This window comes from Trichinella spiralis (genome assembly GCF_000181795.1).
Source record: "Trichinella spiralis strain ISS 195 chromosome Unknown Scfld4, whole genome shotgun sequence".
Lineage (NCBI taxonomy): Eukaryota > Metazoa > Nematoda > Enoplea > Trichinellida > Trichinellidae > Trichinella > Trichinella spiralis.
Window position 1 is genome coordinate 9,207,209 of NW_003526943.1, and position 14,539 is coordinate 9,221,747.

Sequence of the window (14,539 nt, forward strand, 5' to 3'; positions counted from 1 at the left end):
ATAAAGTTAATGAAGCGTTTGTTCTCAATTCTGTTGAATGGGTTGTAAACCCAATGTAAATACGTATAAATTTTGAATAAAAGAAAGCGTCAACTTGAATATAATAAATGTACGGTTTGAAATCTGCATAATAACTAGTTGCAAATGCACCTTTCTCACTTTAACATATAAAACCTTGTTCGCCATTGAACTGCTTTTCAAAATGTGTTCAGTTATTTTTGTAAAATCGACTCATTGCGACTCAAAAAACATTGCATTGGATAGTTGAACAAATATTGATGGATAGTATTGCTTTGTTTTAGAATATAGATATTATTTAATGTCATTTGAGCTAGCTTGGTATCCAATTTCCTTTGCATAAATATAAAAGTTTTCACGCCGTCTCTCAAACAATCACACAATCTGTGCAACGATTGCTCAACATTGGTGGTCATTGTTCTAGAATAAGGCTTTTTTTCAAGGTGAGCCCATTTTATATTTAAATTTCTAATATTTTTATAAGATGCACCCGCATTTCTATGAATGTAAAGCAAATTGTAACAATTGCATTTTATCTATTTAAAGCAATTTTAATTATTATTCTGTTTAATTAAATAAGCTACTCAAATAACTAAGCTGCTGAATACATATAACAGTGCTTAGCTGACAAGGAAAAATAATCATGCATGATAATAGCAGAAAATGCATGCATAAATGAAATAAATAAATACATTATATGTGTACAGAAATCACATCAAAATTTAACATTCTTTGAAAACTGATAGATAGAAACACTAATAGAACTAATGCTAGGTACTAATGAAACTATAAAAGATTATAAATTTTAATAATATATGTTTGTAATATTTATTATTTTATGGTGAAAAGTTGTTCTTTATTATATAATATTTTTTTATTCATGTCGAGGATTGTGAGAATTTACCTTCAAAAGTTTACTTATTTACCTAAAGCAATATATGAAAAAATGTTAAACACGTTCTACTTAATAAGCTGGTTTTAGAGAAAAATTAAAAAAGCAGTTATTTAATTAGTGTTTTTATTAAATGCTTTATTTTGCAAATAAAAATTATAAATATATTTCTTAATATTTTTTGTTTAACAAAATTAGAAAAATAAACCTACAACAAATGTATAAAGCATTTCATAACTTTTACATTAGAAGTATGAAAACTGTCTGCAGAACTAAGAAAATGCATTAATTTTTGTAGGATTGCATGCTTCAACGACTGAAACATAAATTTTTTTAATGTATAATCATTAATTACTGTACGAGATGAAAAACAACGAATTAACGAATCAATAATGTCAACTTTGGATAAGTTAAGTAAAGCATACAAATAATGTTTAATAAAAAATTAGTGCATTTAATTTGTCACATGGTTGCATTTTTTTGAAAACTCAGTATTCTAGGTATTATCATGAGATTGTTCACTTTGTACTTCATTGTTTTGCTGAATACGGGCTTCGTGAAGCTATCATTCTCAAAGTTCATTTCCAATCGCACTTATGGCATTCCGTGGCCAATGCCTTATGAATTTACGTTGGATAATAGAAATTTTTCCCTGGCACAGGAAAGTTTCAAATTTTACACTACTTATTCCTGCGATATTTTAAATAATGCCATGCAATTCTATCGTAAAATACTGTTCCCCCCTTCAGGTAGCACTACTGATGTAACCAGTGAACTTTTACCATTCACGACGCTAAAAATTGTTGTGCACATTCCTTGTCCACCCGACTATCCACCGTCAAATATGATAGAAAATTACACGCTTTCGCTATGGCCAAATGGCACAGGTCTTTTGGAATCGTTGCAAGTATGGGGTGCCCTCAGGGGTCTGGAAACGTTCAGTCAGCTGGTGATTCCTGCTGACCCCGATGAACACACCACAGCCATGCTGAGATCTGCAAATATTAATGATTCACCCAGATTTCCTCATCGTGGAATTCTTCTGGATACATCTCGGCATTTCGTTCCAGTTGATGTGATCAAAACCCAGCTTGAACTGATGGCGCAAAATAAGTTCAACGTCTTTCATTGGCATATCGTCGATGATCCGTCATTTCCTTATCAAAGCGATAGTTTTCCAAATTTGTCCAACAAAGGTGCATTTTCAAATCAAAGGATATATAAGAAAATTGACATTTTGAAAGTAATAAATTATGCCCGTTTGTGGGGCATACGTGTGATTGCCGAATTTGATACACCTTGTCACGTTCAGTCTTGGGCAGATGCAATGGAAAATTTGACATCATCCTGTGATATTTCCCATCTTCACTTTAATCCTCTGACGGGCAGTTTGGACCCCACAAGACCGGAAACGTACTCATTTATGAAAACTTTGCTCCAGGAAGTATTCAGTGATTTTCCAGATGAACACTTCCATCTTGGCGGCGACGAATGCGACTTAGGCTGTTGGGATTATAACTGGGCTATAAGAACGTTCAAAAAGGAAATGAATTTCACTACTTTGAAAGAAGTGCAAGGTTACTATTTGAACAAGTTGCTCGATTTGGTGATGGAAATTAGACCTAATACAACACCTATTCTTTGGGAAGATGGTTTGAGTGATTCGATAAAATATTCAGATAAACTGATCATCCAAATGTGGCTTGGCAATACAAGAAATGAGCAACGTTCTAGGCTAGCAAATGTAACTGCCCGTGGTTATCGGGCCTTGGTTTCTAGCTGTTGGTATTTGAATATCATCAAATATGGTATCGACTGGCCTGGATATTACGACTGTGATCCAAGAGATTTTAATGGAACTGTTGAGCAGAAATCTTTGGTCCTCGGAGGTGAAGCTTGCATGTGGGGTGAACATGTGGACAGTTCCAATTTAACTCCTCGACTTTGGCCAAGAGCAGCTGCAGTCGGAGAGCGATTGTGGAGCACGGAAATGAAAAGAAATGAATCGACAACTGAGCGATTGGAAAATCATCGCTGCCGTCTCTTAGCCAGGGGCTACACTGTGGAACCTGTTAACGGTCCTGGATATTGCTACGAAGTTGCAAAATTGTGAGAAAAAAATTGGTAATTCACGTTTCACCATAATTATAATTAGGCAACTTTTCTAATTCAGCTTTTATCAGTCGAATCATAAATTATTTGCAAATATTCATGTTGAAATTTCATACTGTTAAACGAATAAAAACCCTTCCAGTCCCGAATTATTTTCCTTCGTCAGAAAAATTTGAAAATTTCAGGAATCAATTCGCAATTAGACATGTGATGTTGTATGCCAAATTTGAGAAAAAGTAATTGACGCGGTTCCAGTTTCATCATATGTGATAATTTGGACTGGTGCTGAACAGTGTCATGCATCATGATGTAGCTTGTAATCGCCATTTTTAATCTTTTATCAATTCTCTCGATGTGTGTTTGTTATCAGCGCTATTTATTTGCTTTTATTTAGACCAATTACAATATTGAAATGTTTATGTTGTGTTTTTCATTATACAGGAAAGTAAATTTTTGTGTTATCATTATTGTTGTATATTCGAGGAAGGTTTATTGCGGTGATGAGTTAAAGTACAACGGTACAGCGTTTTCTGCTAGTTATTGACCAAAACACAACTGAATACACAATACGATACGAGTAAGTTAAAAAGGACAGAGCATGCAACACAACTACTGACACACATACACACGTAACTAAGGGGGAGGAGAATTAACACAGTAGGAATATAAAGATGGTTAAGCATGAAACTTTTATCTTCCAGCATAAAAGGAAATATTCTCAATCAACAATGTGTCCCAACAATTATATTGCACTCAAGTGGTTAATTGTGGTTTATTTATGAAAGAACTGAAAACATTTCATAGTTATCAAATCAAAATTATGAACAGGTGTACTTTCTTGCTTTGTTCATGCACAAAGGTGCGTTACATTTCATACAAAAGATAATTTTGAACAGTAATGACATCTTCTTCGCTTTTCTCCTACATCTGGCCAATGCGCTACCTGATCTTTCTGTGTGCCTCAGGCACAACCTTAGGTGATGGCGTGCGTGAATCGACCGTTAGTGGAAGCGTGAGGTCCGCTGGACCCCTCCTCGCTAATTCCCATTTTTTGATGTTGGAACCAAATTTTTTCAGCTTTTTGCAGTCGTATTATATACTTTATTGTTTTTTTCACTGCGCATTTGTTTCCCAGACAGAATTTATGTAGCAAATGTTTGGTTTTATGTATGCAGCAGCTGACGCTCAGCTGTTGTGAACGTGAGAATGGTCCTTTGTATTCAGAGTTAACAAATGATATTTTTTTATTCTCTGGAAAGTTCAAACTTTATTTACAATAATAAGTTCTATGATTAATCATCAGTGACAACCTCCTCTGCGGTTTTTGCAGCACAATCTATACATAATATTTTTGAATGGAGGGAACATATATGGCTCGCACATTCGCTGCATACTGTTTTGGTCTTTCTGTCTTCCTTCCTTGGACAAAATTTGCATCTCTTTTTTTTTATTTGGACGTTAGTATCTTGCGTGGTACTTGGTCCAGGATCAGGAAGATGAGTTTCAATTTGCAGCAGCAGTTTTTTGTCAAACTTTTGCACTCCAGGCGGCTTCGCAGATAAGGTTGGAGCAGCTCGAATGCTATATTTTTTATGAAATTTTTTCTTTTGCCGCTTTCTCCAGTATTATGCTGGTGTATCACGGAAGCATTTATCACTGATACATTTAATAGATGGAAAAATATTGCCAGTGGCCAGCGTCTGCTTTTTCTTGCTGTATTGTAACATTGAGCCAGCTGATCCGCATGGTCGACACCACTTTTAGTTTTGTTGTAAAATAGAACAATTTCAGGCTTCTCTCGTGGTCCAATGGAAACAATGTTTCCGTCGTGATGCATGCTGCTCAATAATATGACGTTCTTATTTTTTTTGGCACATAAGATACCAGAGTCACATTTTTCTGATATCCAAATAGGCTGCTGTTCTGTTCTCTATGTTTGGTGTCAATAAAGGCTGCTGGAATCTGCCTTTTGTTTTTCCTCATTGTCCCGACAGCAGTTAGCTTCTCCTTCAGGACGTCTTCTACCAAGGAGTAGCTCATGAACCAGTTGTCCATGGTGATGTTTCTTCCAGTTCCGACTATTGCAGAGCAAAGCCTTTTGACGACTGCTGCGGGAGAGGTGTCCATTTGATGAGGCCCTTCATTTTGCTTGCCTACATAAACCTCCACTTTGGAAACGTAATACGTTTCTGAGTCTGATAATTCAAAAATCTTAATTCCATATTTAGCAGCCTTGCTAGGGATATACATTCGAAATGGGCATCGGCCTTTGAAAGAAACTAACACTTCATCGATGGTGACGTGCGCAGAGTGCATATAATTCTCTGTGCAGTTCCTTACAAAGGTGTCAAATACCATTCGAATTGCGGCAAGCTTGTCATGTCGTTTTCGCTCTGAACGTGTTGCATGGTCGTCAAAGCGCAAACAACGTAGCAGAAAGCGCAGTCGTTGGAGAGACATCGTTGAGGAAAAAATTTCAACACCAGTACCATCAGTACTATATACATCACACAGATTGAGTCGATTGCTTTGAAAGACACCCGCTAGCAGCAAGAAACCAAGCAACGCCTTTATTTCATTTTCATCTGTATCTCGGATTTTTCCAATATATATGTTCGTATTGAGGACGATGACATCAAATAATATCTTTGGTCATGAGTAACGACCATATTTCAAAGGGCGTTTTGGCATGTCTGGCTGCACTTCTTGGGCCTTGCCTTCCGGAATATATGTTATGTGCTCTTGTTCGCACATTTTTCGATGGCTCTTGCTTATTCCATGAACAGACACGATCCCTCCCGATCCACGAATCAGAGCGTTCATGTATAACTTCTTCAGTTTCACTATCTGACGACAAAGTGCCGCTAAATTCTAAGGATGTATCGTGATCACTCTTCTCAACATAGTCAGAATCGCTGGCACTGCCTATATCACTTTCCTCAAGAGAATCATTTAGGATGTCTAAGAAACCATCATTATCAGATCCTGTGAGTGATATTTCTAAAATTTTGCGACATTTGACATGAAATAAATAAAAATTTGCATAAAAAAGTTAATAAAAAAACTAATTATTACCGTTCACAATTAAGTAGAAAACACGTAGCCAAAGAATGAGCGATAGCGACTGCACAGTTTGAGAGAAAATTGGATAAATGAGAAAGATATATGAAAGGCAACTGCCCAACACAAGTCGCAGATATGACCGCGCCAGCTGACGAAAATATCCTACAGCCATTTCTAGGAAGCTATGAAAAACAACAGCTGTCGAGGTTTTCGAATTCTGCCAAAACAGAACGAGAAAGTTTTCGGGTGGTCCGCTGGACCCCGCGCCACCATTTAAGGGTTAATTTGACGCCAACTGATGTCCCTGGTTCAGACGCTTCTTGCATAGTACCGTCTCACTTCTCCTTCCTCGTTGTGGTGCAACCGCTTTGTTTGTGAGACAAGGTGACTGACGCTGGTCATGCAGGTAAGTAAATAGATGCTGTCTGTTTTTTGTCCAAAAAACAGTTCATAATCTCTTCGATAAAGCAGCCATCCGCCGTTTGTCGCTGCGGTTGCAATAACCCAGAAAAAAATAGCCTTCGTCCAGTTTCAGCTTTTGTGATTGACTCTATACAGACCAGAGAGCATGCTGTTTAAATCGACACCTCACATATGCATATTGTGGTTGTGCACAATGGAAGGCACCTTAACCATGACTCTCATGCGCTGCTTTCGGTCCCACCTAGGCTTCAGCTTCACCGGCGGTGTGTCGCGACCCATAAGAGAAACTATCACACAGTCACCAAAATGAAACGCACACGCAACTAAACGCAATATTACTACTATTAATAACACACCTAGTTACAGTAAGAAACTTTTTTTTTATGTGCAGGTACACAATAAAGAAAAATATTTACCAATCCAGTAATTTATACATTAATTATAAATCTCTTTAATCATTTTTATAATTTTGATAAAATATCATAAAAATTTTTTTGTATATTTTACTATTTTTATTTTATAAAAGTAGTTCTAATTTCATTGTTAAGTATCGTAAATAGTAGAGATACTATGCTCATTGTTATGGTGTATTGTATGTCAAGCATTGTGCGTATAAGAATAAAAAACTCATTAAAATGATCATTAATTATATTTTTAAACTGATTTTTCTGAATTAATAATTTATTTTTAAATTTAAGAAAAGAATTTCATGTTTTTTATTTGTTTTTGTAATTTATAACTTGATTATCACTTACAAAACTCTTTAGGACGCATTTGTCGCTTGTCTCTGCATCGGGAGATTTATAGAAGCTTTTTTGGTTACTATAAAATTTTATTAATTACTAAAGATTGACTTAATGTGTTGAGTTTTATAATTAAAGTCTAAGTAATTTTGACAATGTACTTTTGTCGATTAGCTTTCTGATACAAAGTGATCTGAAAACTAAATTTTTAATTGTTGTTTTGAAGTTTCTTTGAGTCGCAATGGCAACTGGTGAGCATGAAGATGATCCAAACAAAGTGTTAACTGACGATGGCGAAGAACCATCCTTCAGTGATCCAGAAGACTATGTCGATAACTGCACTGATGAAGGTTGTCCATTTTGTATGTTATTATTGTTGAAAACAGTAATTTTTATTTGTAGAGTTGATACCGGATTTGCTAAAAGCTAAGCCTGTTGATGACGATGGTAGTCATTTTGTTATTGTTGTTGATAACATTCCAAAAGTGGGTCCTGACCGTTTACCGAAGCTGAAAGCAATTATGGGCAAAATATTTTCAAAATTTGGTAAAGTCGTCGAAGAATTTTACCCGTTGTCCAATAATGAAACAAAAGGGTAATTAATTATATTTCAGATGTTTAAGTATTCCTTTTCATTATTAAATTTATATTTGTAATTTATGATAACCTTGTTGATGATTAAATAACTTTTCAAGAATTTGGACTGTTTATTTGTTTTTATTTGAAATATTTCAAATTAAAAATAGTTCGAATTGAGATTATTAAATTATAAACTGTTATTTTGTATTTACATAATAACTTGTGATATTTTAATTTTGCTGTAATGTTTAGATACTGCTTCGTGGAATTTGGATCGAAAACAAACGCAGAGGAAGCTGCTGTGGTATTAAATGGTTATAAATTGGACAAAAATCATACATTCGTGGTCAATTTAGAAAATGAATTTGAAAAGTGAGTTTTTTTATTTCTGAGCTTTTATATTTACTAATTTCAATTTTAATATAGATATAACAATCCGGAACCAAATTTCCAAAAGCCAGTTGCTCGACCATACAAAGATAATGTAAATCGTTGTTTTACATGTTTAAAGGTGATAATGGTATTTTTTGTTTAGGGAAACTTGAAGTCATGGTTATTGAATGAAGAGTGTATAGACCAGTTTGTAATGCAATCTGGATTTGCTGACTTTAAAGCTGGTACATATTGGAACACTTTTCCGGAACCAACGCTAATATGCGAGAAGAAGGTTATTATTTTATTTCATTGATTTTAGAAAAATTCTTGAATAATTAGGAAGATAAATTAGTATTCTGCTAATTTTATGTATGATATTTTTGTTAAATTGTGTAATTTGTAACTTGAAAGCGAGTAATTTTTTTTAATGTGTACAAAGTGCGGTGATCTGGAGCTTACTGTAAGTGGTAGTTTTCAAGTTTAAATTTACCTTCCGTTTTTTTATTTTTCATATAATGCAAAATGGTTTTGTTAGTATATTTTAATGAAAATTCGAAAATTTATAACATATACGTATATATGTATATTTTAGAATTGGTCTGAAACGAGTGTTCAGTGGTCACCGCAAGGTACATATCTTGCTTCTGTTCATAATCAGGGTATCGCTTTGTGGGGAGGAAAAGATTTTGTTCGAATTAATCGATTTTGTCATCCAAATGTTTCCAGCTACGATATTTCTCCCTGTGAAAAGTAATAATTAATCAGTTGAATTACATATTGTATGCTTATTTTGTTTAGATATATAATTACGTTTTCCGCACCCAAGTCGGATAACTTTGATTCGTCAAATAGCGTGATAGTCTGGGAAATCTTTTCTGGTGACAAGAAGAGAAGTTTTCCTTTGACACCAAACATGATCAAACCATGGCCATATTACAAGTTAGTTTTCTGCTTTGTTACATTTTGTTGGTATTTTATTTTTAATTCTTAGGTGGAGCTATGACGGAAAATTTCTTGCCACACTGAAAGATGAAACGCTGTGCATTTACGAGACAGAAGTAATTTGGCTAATTGCTATTATTGTTTAATTACTTTATTTTTTTCCAGACATTTGCTTTATTGGGCAAGAAGACTATGCCTATTGAAGGTATAAGAGATTTTGAATGGTCACCTACTGATGACCATCTTGCTTACTGGGTATCTGAGCGTGGGCATGCGCCTGGGAGAGTTGCATTGATGAAATTGCCAGAAAAATTGGATATACGCAGCAAGAACATGTTTAACATGGCCGAAGCAACCATATATTGGCAGAAGTGTGGGGACAATCTGTGTTTCAAAGTTGACAGATATGCGAAAAAGAAAGAGGAAAAATGTGGTGAAATCAAATACAGTGTACGTTAAAGTATTTATATAATGCTGTAATTAAGTTCAGTATAGATTAAATCTGAATTTTGTGAAGTAAATTGTTATATACACGTATTTTGTCTTTAAGGGCATATCGCATCATCTTGAAGTATTTCACATTCGAGAAAAGGAAGTACCAGTTACTTCATTAGAAGTGAAAGGTAAGCAAGAGCAGCAATAAATTTGACGGGATTTGTAATTGAGATTTTGCAGAAAACATCCAAGCATTTTCTTGGGAACCTCATGGATTTAAGTTTGCCATTATCGTCGGCGATTTGAAAACCACTGTTGTTTTCTATGGGGTACGATCCAATCCTGTTTCTGTTGTTCAACTGAGTATGTGGTTTTGTGCTTTTGTTTGTTGTTTTTATTATGTTAAAAATTTTTGATTTTAGGAATCCTTGAACAGAAGAATACGGTAAATGCCATATATTGGGCACCTATTGGTCATCATGTAGTTTTTGTTGGTTTGAAAGGGTATGAAGTATGGATTGTTTTCTGTTTCCTATTGTTATTTTTTGTTTTTTTATATGTGCAGGGCTTCTAATGGAGCTTTGGTATTTGTCGACACAAATGTGCAGGATATCATTGTTGCTAATCAGCAAGAGCATCCTGGTTTAACGCACGTGGAATGGGATCCCACTGGACGCTATTTGGTTACTAGCGTTAGCATTTGGGCACCGAATCGTGGAGGTGATTGTGGTTATGTGATGTGGAATTTTCAAGGTAGAATGCTGCAAAAGAAATCAGTCGAAGAATTCTGCTTGTTCTCTTGGCGTCCAAGACCGAAGCCTTTACTGAGCGACAGTTTTATTAAAGTAGGAATTTTATTCATTTATTCTTTTTAGATATAAAGTATATATAGATAAGAGGTAGCATATTTGAATAATAATGAAATTGCTGTATGTTTATATTTTTGTTTTTTCATTATTTCAATAATATCTGTTTGTTTTTCATAGTATGTGAAAAAGAATTTGAAAAAGTATACTGCTCAGTTTGAAGAACGTGACAGGCAGGTTTTGTTGAAAGCGTCAGAGGTATATGCTGTTGAAATGTTATTTTTACTTTGAAAATTAATTAATTTTTTTCATTCAGGAAATTATATCACGACGTAGAGAAATGTACGAAAAGTTTCAGACGTTATTGGAACTTCGTCGTGAAGAATGGTTCGCAGAAAAGCCAATTCGAATGAAACTGCGAGGTTGGCATTTATTTATAATAATTTTGATCAGTTTTTTAAACTCTGCTTCATCGGCTTTTATAATAAGCTTTCTTTTTAAAAATTATTTAGGTGACGAAGATACAGACGATTTATTTGGGGAAGAAAACACTTTCGTCGAAGAATGTGAGGTGTTCTTATCAAAGGAAGTTATTTTAGAATGATATTTTGTGTGATTCTTAACGAAAAAACTTCAGTAAACGATTGATTACAAAAGTTGCATTGAAATGCACTGTTTGTTAATTTTTGAGTTGAAAGTTTTATTTTTAAACGTTATGTTTTTTTTCTTCAAATTATTTTTTAAATTCTGTTCAAATAAAGATATTTAGTAACTTTTTTGGCATTTTTCCACATGTAACACAATAAAAACGCTTATCGGATGTGTCTTCTTTTACCAGAGTTTAGTCAGTTATCATCACTGGTGAGAATGGTTACACAAAAAGTCAATCAAAAAAAATATTGTAAAATAAAAGCACACTAATGTACACAGTATAGAGATTAAAAAACGGTTGGGGTTACCAGTGAGCATCATGTAGTAGAGCGACAGCTTTCAGTATTTCTGAATGAGAAGCGTAAAGTTTTGCATCTGAACTTATGTCTGTCCATTTTGCTCCAACGGCGTCACTCCCGGCTTTCAGTTCAGCGCTGCCCAATTGTTCGCCAGTTTCGTCGTGAATGTTGTAAGCTGCGGTTTCCATCCACGCGTTATCCGTATTCCGAGGATCATCCACATAACCTTGGTATATCTAGTGATGAAAAGTTCGATAAGCTCGATTCACAAGTCAACATTCCAACTGACCACTTCTGCTTGCTGGAAACTTTCAGCTACTAATTTTTCAATGCTGGCTTTTTGATGTTGCGAAGAAACATTTAAAATATCAAAAGCTTCTTCCATAAATTCGCGCTGCAGAGCGTCCATCACTAATTCGCCTGCATCGACCATACCCTGGAATTAATATTGAATTTCTGTTTATTTTTTCATCTCTATAAATTGATAAATTCCAACTCCAGGAATCGCCCACTCGTGCGAATCGCCTCGAAGTACTGAAATGAATTGCAAAATTGGCCGATTAGTTGTTCCATTCACTTGAATTGTACCGTCTGTTTGGCATTTCCAACTGTGTTGAATATGCAAAACAAAAAAAGCTTCAATCGGATATAATCTGCAACTCTGTTTGCTGGAATTACCGAGTCACTATTGGATCAACAGCGTGATTTGGACCCCAACGTCCGAGACATCCTCTGCCGCTCATGCCAGTCCGTCCAACTGGGTTCAGTGGCCTGCCGTTCAATATGGAATATTTCCCGCAGTAGCTTATTCGATTTATTGCTCCATCGATTTGGTTAAATTTCGGTTCGAATCCCGGTTGTCTGAAAAAAGTCCTTGCTAAACTTTGTAACACAATTTTTGCTCTTCTTATATTTAATCACTATTTCTGTTTCAAACGCAATTTGCTAAATTGGGATGAATGTAATATGAATTTAATTACGCAATTTCCGGATCCGCCCAAGGAGCGTGAGCAACACTAGCTGCAGTGTATTCCACCGGCCGGTAGTCGTCGAAAAATACAGACCATTTAACGTGATCGTCTGGCACGTGGAATCGTTGAATCTTAAAATTAAATTTGCATGACGAAATAAACAAATAGCAAATTTTCAACCGTACATTGCTTCTAGGATAGACAGAGTTACGACATTTAAAATGAAGATAAACCTTGCCCATGCAATTTCGGTTCATATTTTCTTTGAAAAAAATCCTAAAAATGTATAAAAATTGTGACATTTTAATAATTTACACAGATAAAATTCAATTACAATTCCACCAAATCAATCGAACATTAATCTTTAATACAGTATAAAAAGTAATATTCAAGTACAACATGAATGACAATTTGTTTTTTATTTATTATTCAGTTTTGATTCAGAAAAAATAAAAAATATTTCAAAATAGACTAAGTTAATAGATGAATTAAAATCAAACAAAAACGATCAAATGTAACAGTGTTATCAGGATTCTGCTGCAGGAATAATTTTGGAAAAATTTACCAACAGCAGGAGTACTTTTTATAAATAATTGAACAATTAAAAGTTTGAGATTATGGTTAGCTATAAATAATAAAATGAATGAAACGACGATGCTTGAAAACTGCTCGGCGTGACAGAAGGGACATTTTTCAGAGAGGTCAAATTTTGGTGGTAAATTGAAAACTGACATCCGCAAGGGAAATAGAAAACAAAAATTTCCATTACTAATTGCGCCGAACGTGAATAAAATGTGATAATTGAAAAGTAAAAAAATTAAAATTTGTCCTGCTGACTTTTTGATTTTGAAATAGAAATTGCAAATCACGAAATTGACCCGTACTTTATTGGTGCGCATTCGACTGACCTGCACTGTTGTTGGGCAACTGTTCGTCATGACAAAACCGTCAACTGGTTTATTGTGACACCGCGGACCACCGGTGAATAATAAAATTTTCCCATCACCTCATGTACATATTGGAGCATCATCATCATCATCATCATTTCTTTCCTCCAGATTGTGAATAAGATTGCGTTTGAAAATATTCATTTTTATTTTAAAAGCTTCTTCATCATTTTTTCAACCGCTTCCATTAAAGCTGACCCTCCTCCTTTAACAGAGAATAAAATTGATTTAAGAAATAAATAAAAATTATAACTTTTCATCAAACCAATTGATGCTTAGCTGGAAATTGCTGTTGATCGATGATTGAAAAAAGCATCATTCCGCATTTTTGGCGATCAACCTTCTTGCCATTTTTTCCTCTGGTAGAATTTGCATACATGATCGTTGCACTGCTTGGCAGTGTACGTTGCAGCGGTGAACATTTGAACAATTCAACTCTACTATTGCAAGTCGATCAAAGTTTTCTGTCCAACAGTACAGGTATGATTATGTTCTCTGTTTGATCAAATTATTACTATTATTATTTTGGATTTCAATTTTAGTTTAAAACAGAAAACAACATCTATATATTCATGATTAATTAATTAATTAATTAATTAACTGATTGAAAAACAATATGCTATTTGCATTTTAAAAAGATTTGGGCAAAAAATTTGATAGTCATTTCAAAGAGTACATTGCGATTCAGTTGACCAAATAACCCAGAGTAGAAGTCAAGTGAAGTCACAAGGGCAGCAGCAGCACGCTTGTTGTAGAATTTGGAACATTTTTCAATTATTTCGTCATTTTTTGTTGCTTCAGCAAGATACATATTTCTTTCAGACAACATAAATGTATAAATTAATTTTTCTGATTACGCATATGAAAAATTGATGTGAAGCAGGTTGATAAATAGATGAGATTTTCAAAAAATTATCTCGCATTCTTTTATAATATGTTCCAGAAAATGAATTGCTCCAATACGAGGCAGAATTGACCGCTGCTTTGGTCCGAGTGCGTCAACAACTTGAAGAAATGGAAAAAAGCGTCATGGTGGTGGACGCCAACGCCACTGCTAAAGCGCTGAACGATTCCAACGTTGTAGTGAACAATGCAAATTGGACACTGGTGCCCGACGACGACACGGAATTGTACCACAACGTCGCCGACGATGAGCCAACGCCCTTATCGGTTGGTCTGGTTCAAACTTTTACCGTGTCGACGCAAATTTTGGTCCGAGATTTAAGCAACAGAAGAAAAATGGACCGGATAATGTTGAACGATTTCGACGACATTGCTAACAA

At 34.8% G+C, this 14,539-nt stretch overlaps 5 protein-coding genes across 5 annotated transcripts; 3 read left to right on the top strand and 2 right to left on the bottom strand.

The window, feature by feature from the left end:
- The first annotated feature begins 1,418 nt into the window (after positions 1-1,418).
- On the top strand, positions 1,419-3,023 carry Tsp_02253 (beta-hexosaminidase subunit alpha). The gene has a single exon (XM_003378019.1). The coding sequence runs from the start codon at positions 1,419-1,421 to the stop codon at positions 3,021-3,023; it is 1,605 nt and encodes a 534-aa protein (XP_003378067.1).
- An 897-nt stretch (positions 3,024-3,920) lies between these two features.
- Tsp_02252 (40S ribosomal protein S15) lies at positions 3,921-4,871 on the top strand. The gene is made up of 5 exons (XM_003378020.1): positions 3,921-4,078; positions 4,110-4,231; positions 4,326-4,423; positions 4,485-4,585; positions 4,814-4,871. Exons 1-5 carry the CDS (start codon positions 3,921-3,923, stop codon positions 4,869-4,871), a joined length of 537 nt encoding a protein of 178 aa, XP_003378068.1.
- A 786-nt stretch (positions 4,872-5,657) lies between these two features.
- On the bottom strand, positions 5,658-6,257 carry Tsp_02251 (40S ribosomal protein S15). The gene is made up of 2 exons (XM_003378021.1): positions 6,098-6,257; positions 5,658-6,022 (listed from the first exon to the last, which is right to left on the bottom strand). The coding sequence occupies exons 1-2, from the start codon at positions 6,255-6,257 to the stop codon at positions 5,658-5,660; spliced, it is 525 nt and encodes a 174-aa protein (XP_003378069.1).
- A 1,235-nt stretch (positions 6,258-7,492) lies between these two features.
- On the top strand, positions 7,493-10,992 carry Tsp_02250 (eukaryotic translation initiation factor 3 subunit B). The gene is made up of 15 exons (XM_003378022.1): positions 7,493-7,601; positions 7,654-7,846; positions 8,083-8,202; positions 8,257-8,314; positions 8,366-8,497; positions 8,798-8,955; positions 9,004-9,144; positions 9,197-9,263; positions 9,313-9,597; positions 9,698-9,770; positions 9,823-9,945; positions 10,005-10,086; positions 10,148-10,427; positions 10,747-10,810; positions 10,901-10,992. The coding sequence occupies exons 1-15, from the start codon at positions 7,493-7,495 to the stop codon at positions 10,990-10,992; spliced, it is 1,977 nt and encodes a 658-aa protein (XP_003378070.1).
- Positions 10,993-11,343: 351 nt separating this feature from the next.
- Tsp_02249 (putative nudix hydrolase 6) lies at positions 11,344-13,678 on the bottom strand. The gene is made up of 6 exons (XM_003378023.1): positions 13,634-13,678; positions 12,319-12,440; positions 12,017-12,199; positions 11,835-11,991; positions 11,628-11,774; positions 11,344-11,574 (listed from the first exon to the last, which is right to left on the bottom strand). Exons 1-6 carry the CDS (start codon positions 13,676-13,678, stop codon positions 11,344-11,346), a joined length of 885 nt encoding a protein of 294 aa, XP_003378071.1.
- Between the last annotated feature and the right edge of the window lie 861 nt (positions 13,679-14,539).

Bases quoted from the DNA above. Each gene is read 5' to 3' on its own strand.
- Tsp_02250 (XM_003378022.1), top strand. From the start codon at position 7,493: ATGGCAACTGGTGAGCATGAAGATGATCCAAACAAAGTGTTAACTGAC. The intron at 9,264-9,312 runs GTAATTTGGCTA...ATTTTTTTCCAG, and splicing joins TGTGCATTTACGAGACAGAA to ACATTTGCTTTATTGGGCAA. The intron at 9,598-9,697 runs GTACGTTAAAGT...TTTGTCTTTAAG, and splicing joins GTGGTGAAATCAAATACAGT to GGCATATCGCATCATCTTGA.
- Tsp_02249 (XM_003378023.1), bottom strand. From the start codon at position 13,678: ATGTTCACCGCTGCAACGTACACTGCCAAGCAGTGCAACGATCAT. The intron at 11,775-11,834 runs GTTGGAATTTAT...TATTAATTCCAG, and splicing joins ACGAGTGGGCGATTCCTGGA to GGTATGGTCGATGCAGGCGA. The intron at 11,575-11,627 runs GTCAGTTGGAAT...TTTCATCACTAG, and splicing joins GTTTCCAGCAAGCAGAAGTG to ATATACCAAGGTTATGTGGA.
- Tsp_02252 (XM_003378020.1), top strand. From the start codon at position 3,921: ATGACATCTTCTTCGCTTTTCTCCTACATCTGGCCAATGCGCTACCTG. The intron at 4,079-4,109 runs GTTGGAACCAAA...AGCTTTTTGCAG, and splicing joins GCTAATTCCCATTTTTTGAT to TCGTATTATATACTTTATTG. The intron at 4,424-4,484 runs GTCTTTCTGTCT...TTTGGACGTTAG, and splicing joins ATTCGCTGCATACTGTTTTG to TATCTTGCGTGGTACTTGGT.
- Tsp_02253 (XM_003378019.1), top strand. From the start codon at position 1,419: ATGAGATTGTTCACTTTGTACTTCATTGTTTTGCTGAATACGGGCTTC.
- Tsp_02251 (XM_003378021.1), bottom strand. From the start codon at position 6,257: ATGGCTGTAGGATATTTTCGTCAGCTGGCGCGGTCATATCTGCGACTT. The intron at 6,023-6,097 runs GTAATAATTAGT...GCAAAATTTTAG, and splicing joins TTTCTACTTAATTGTGAACG to AAATATCACTCACAGGATCT.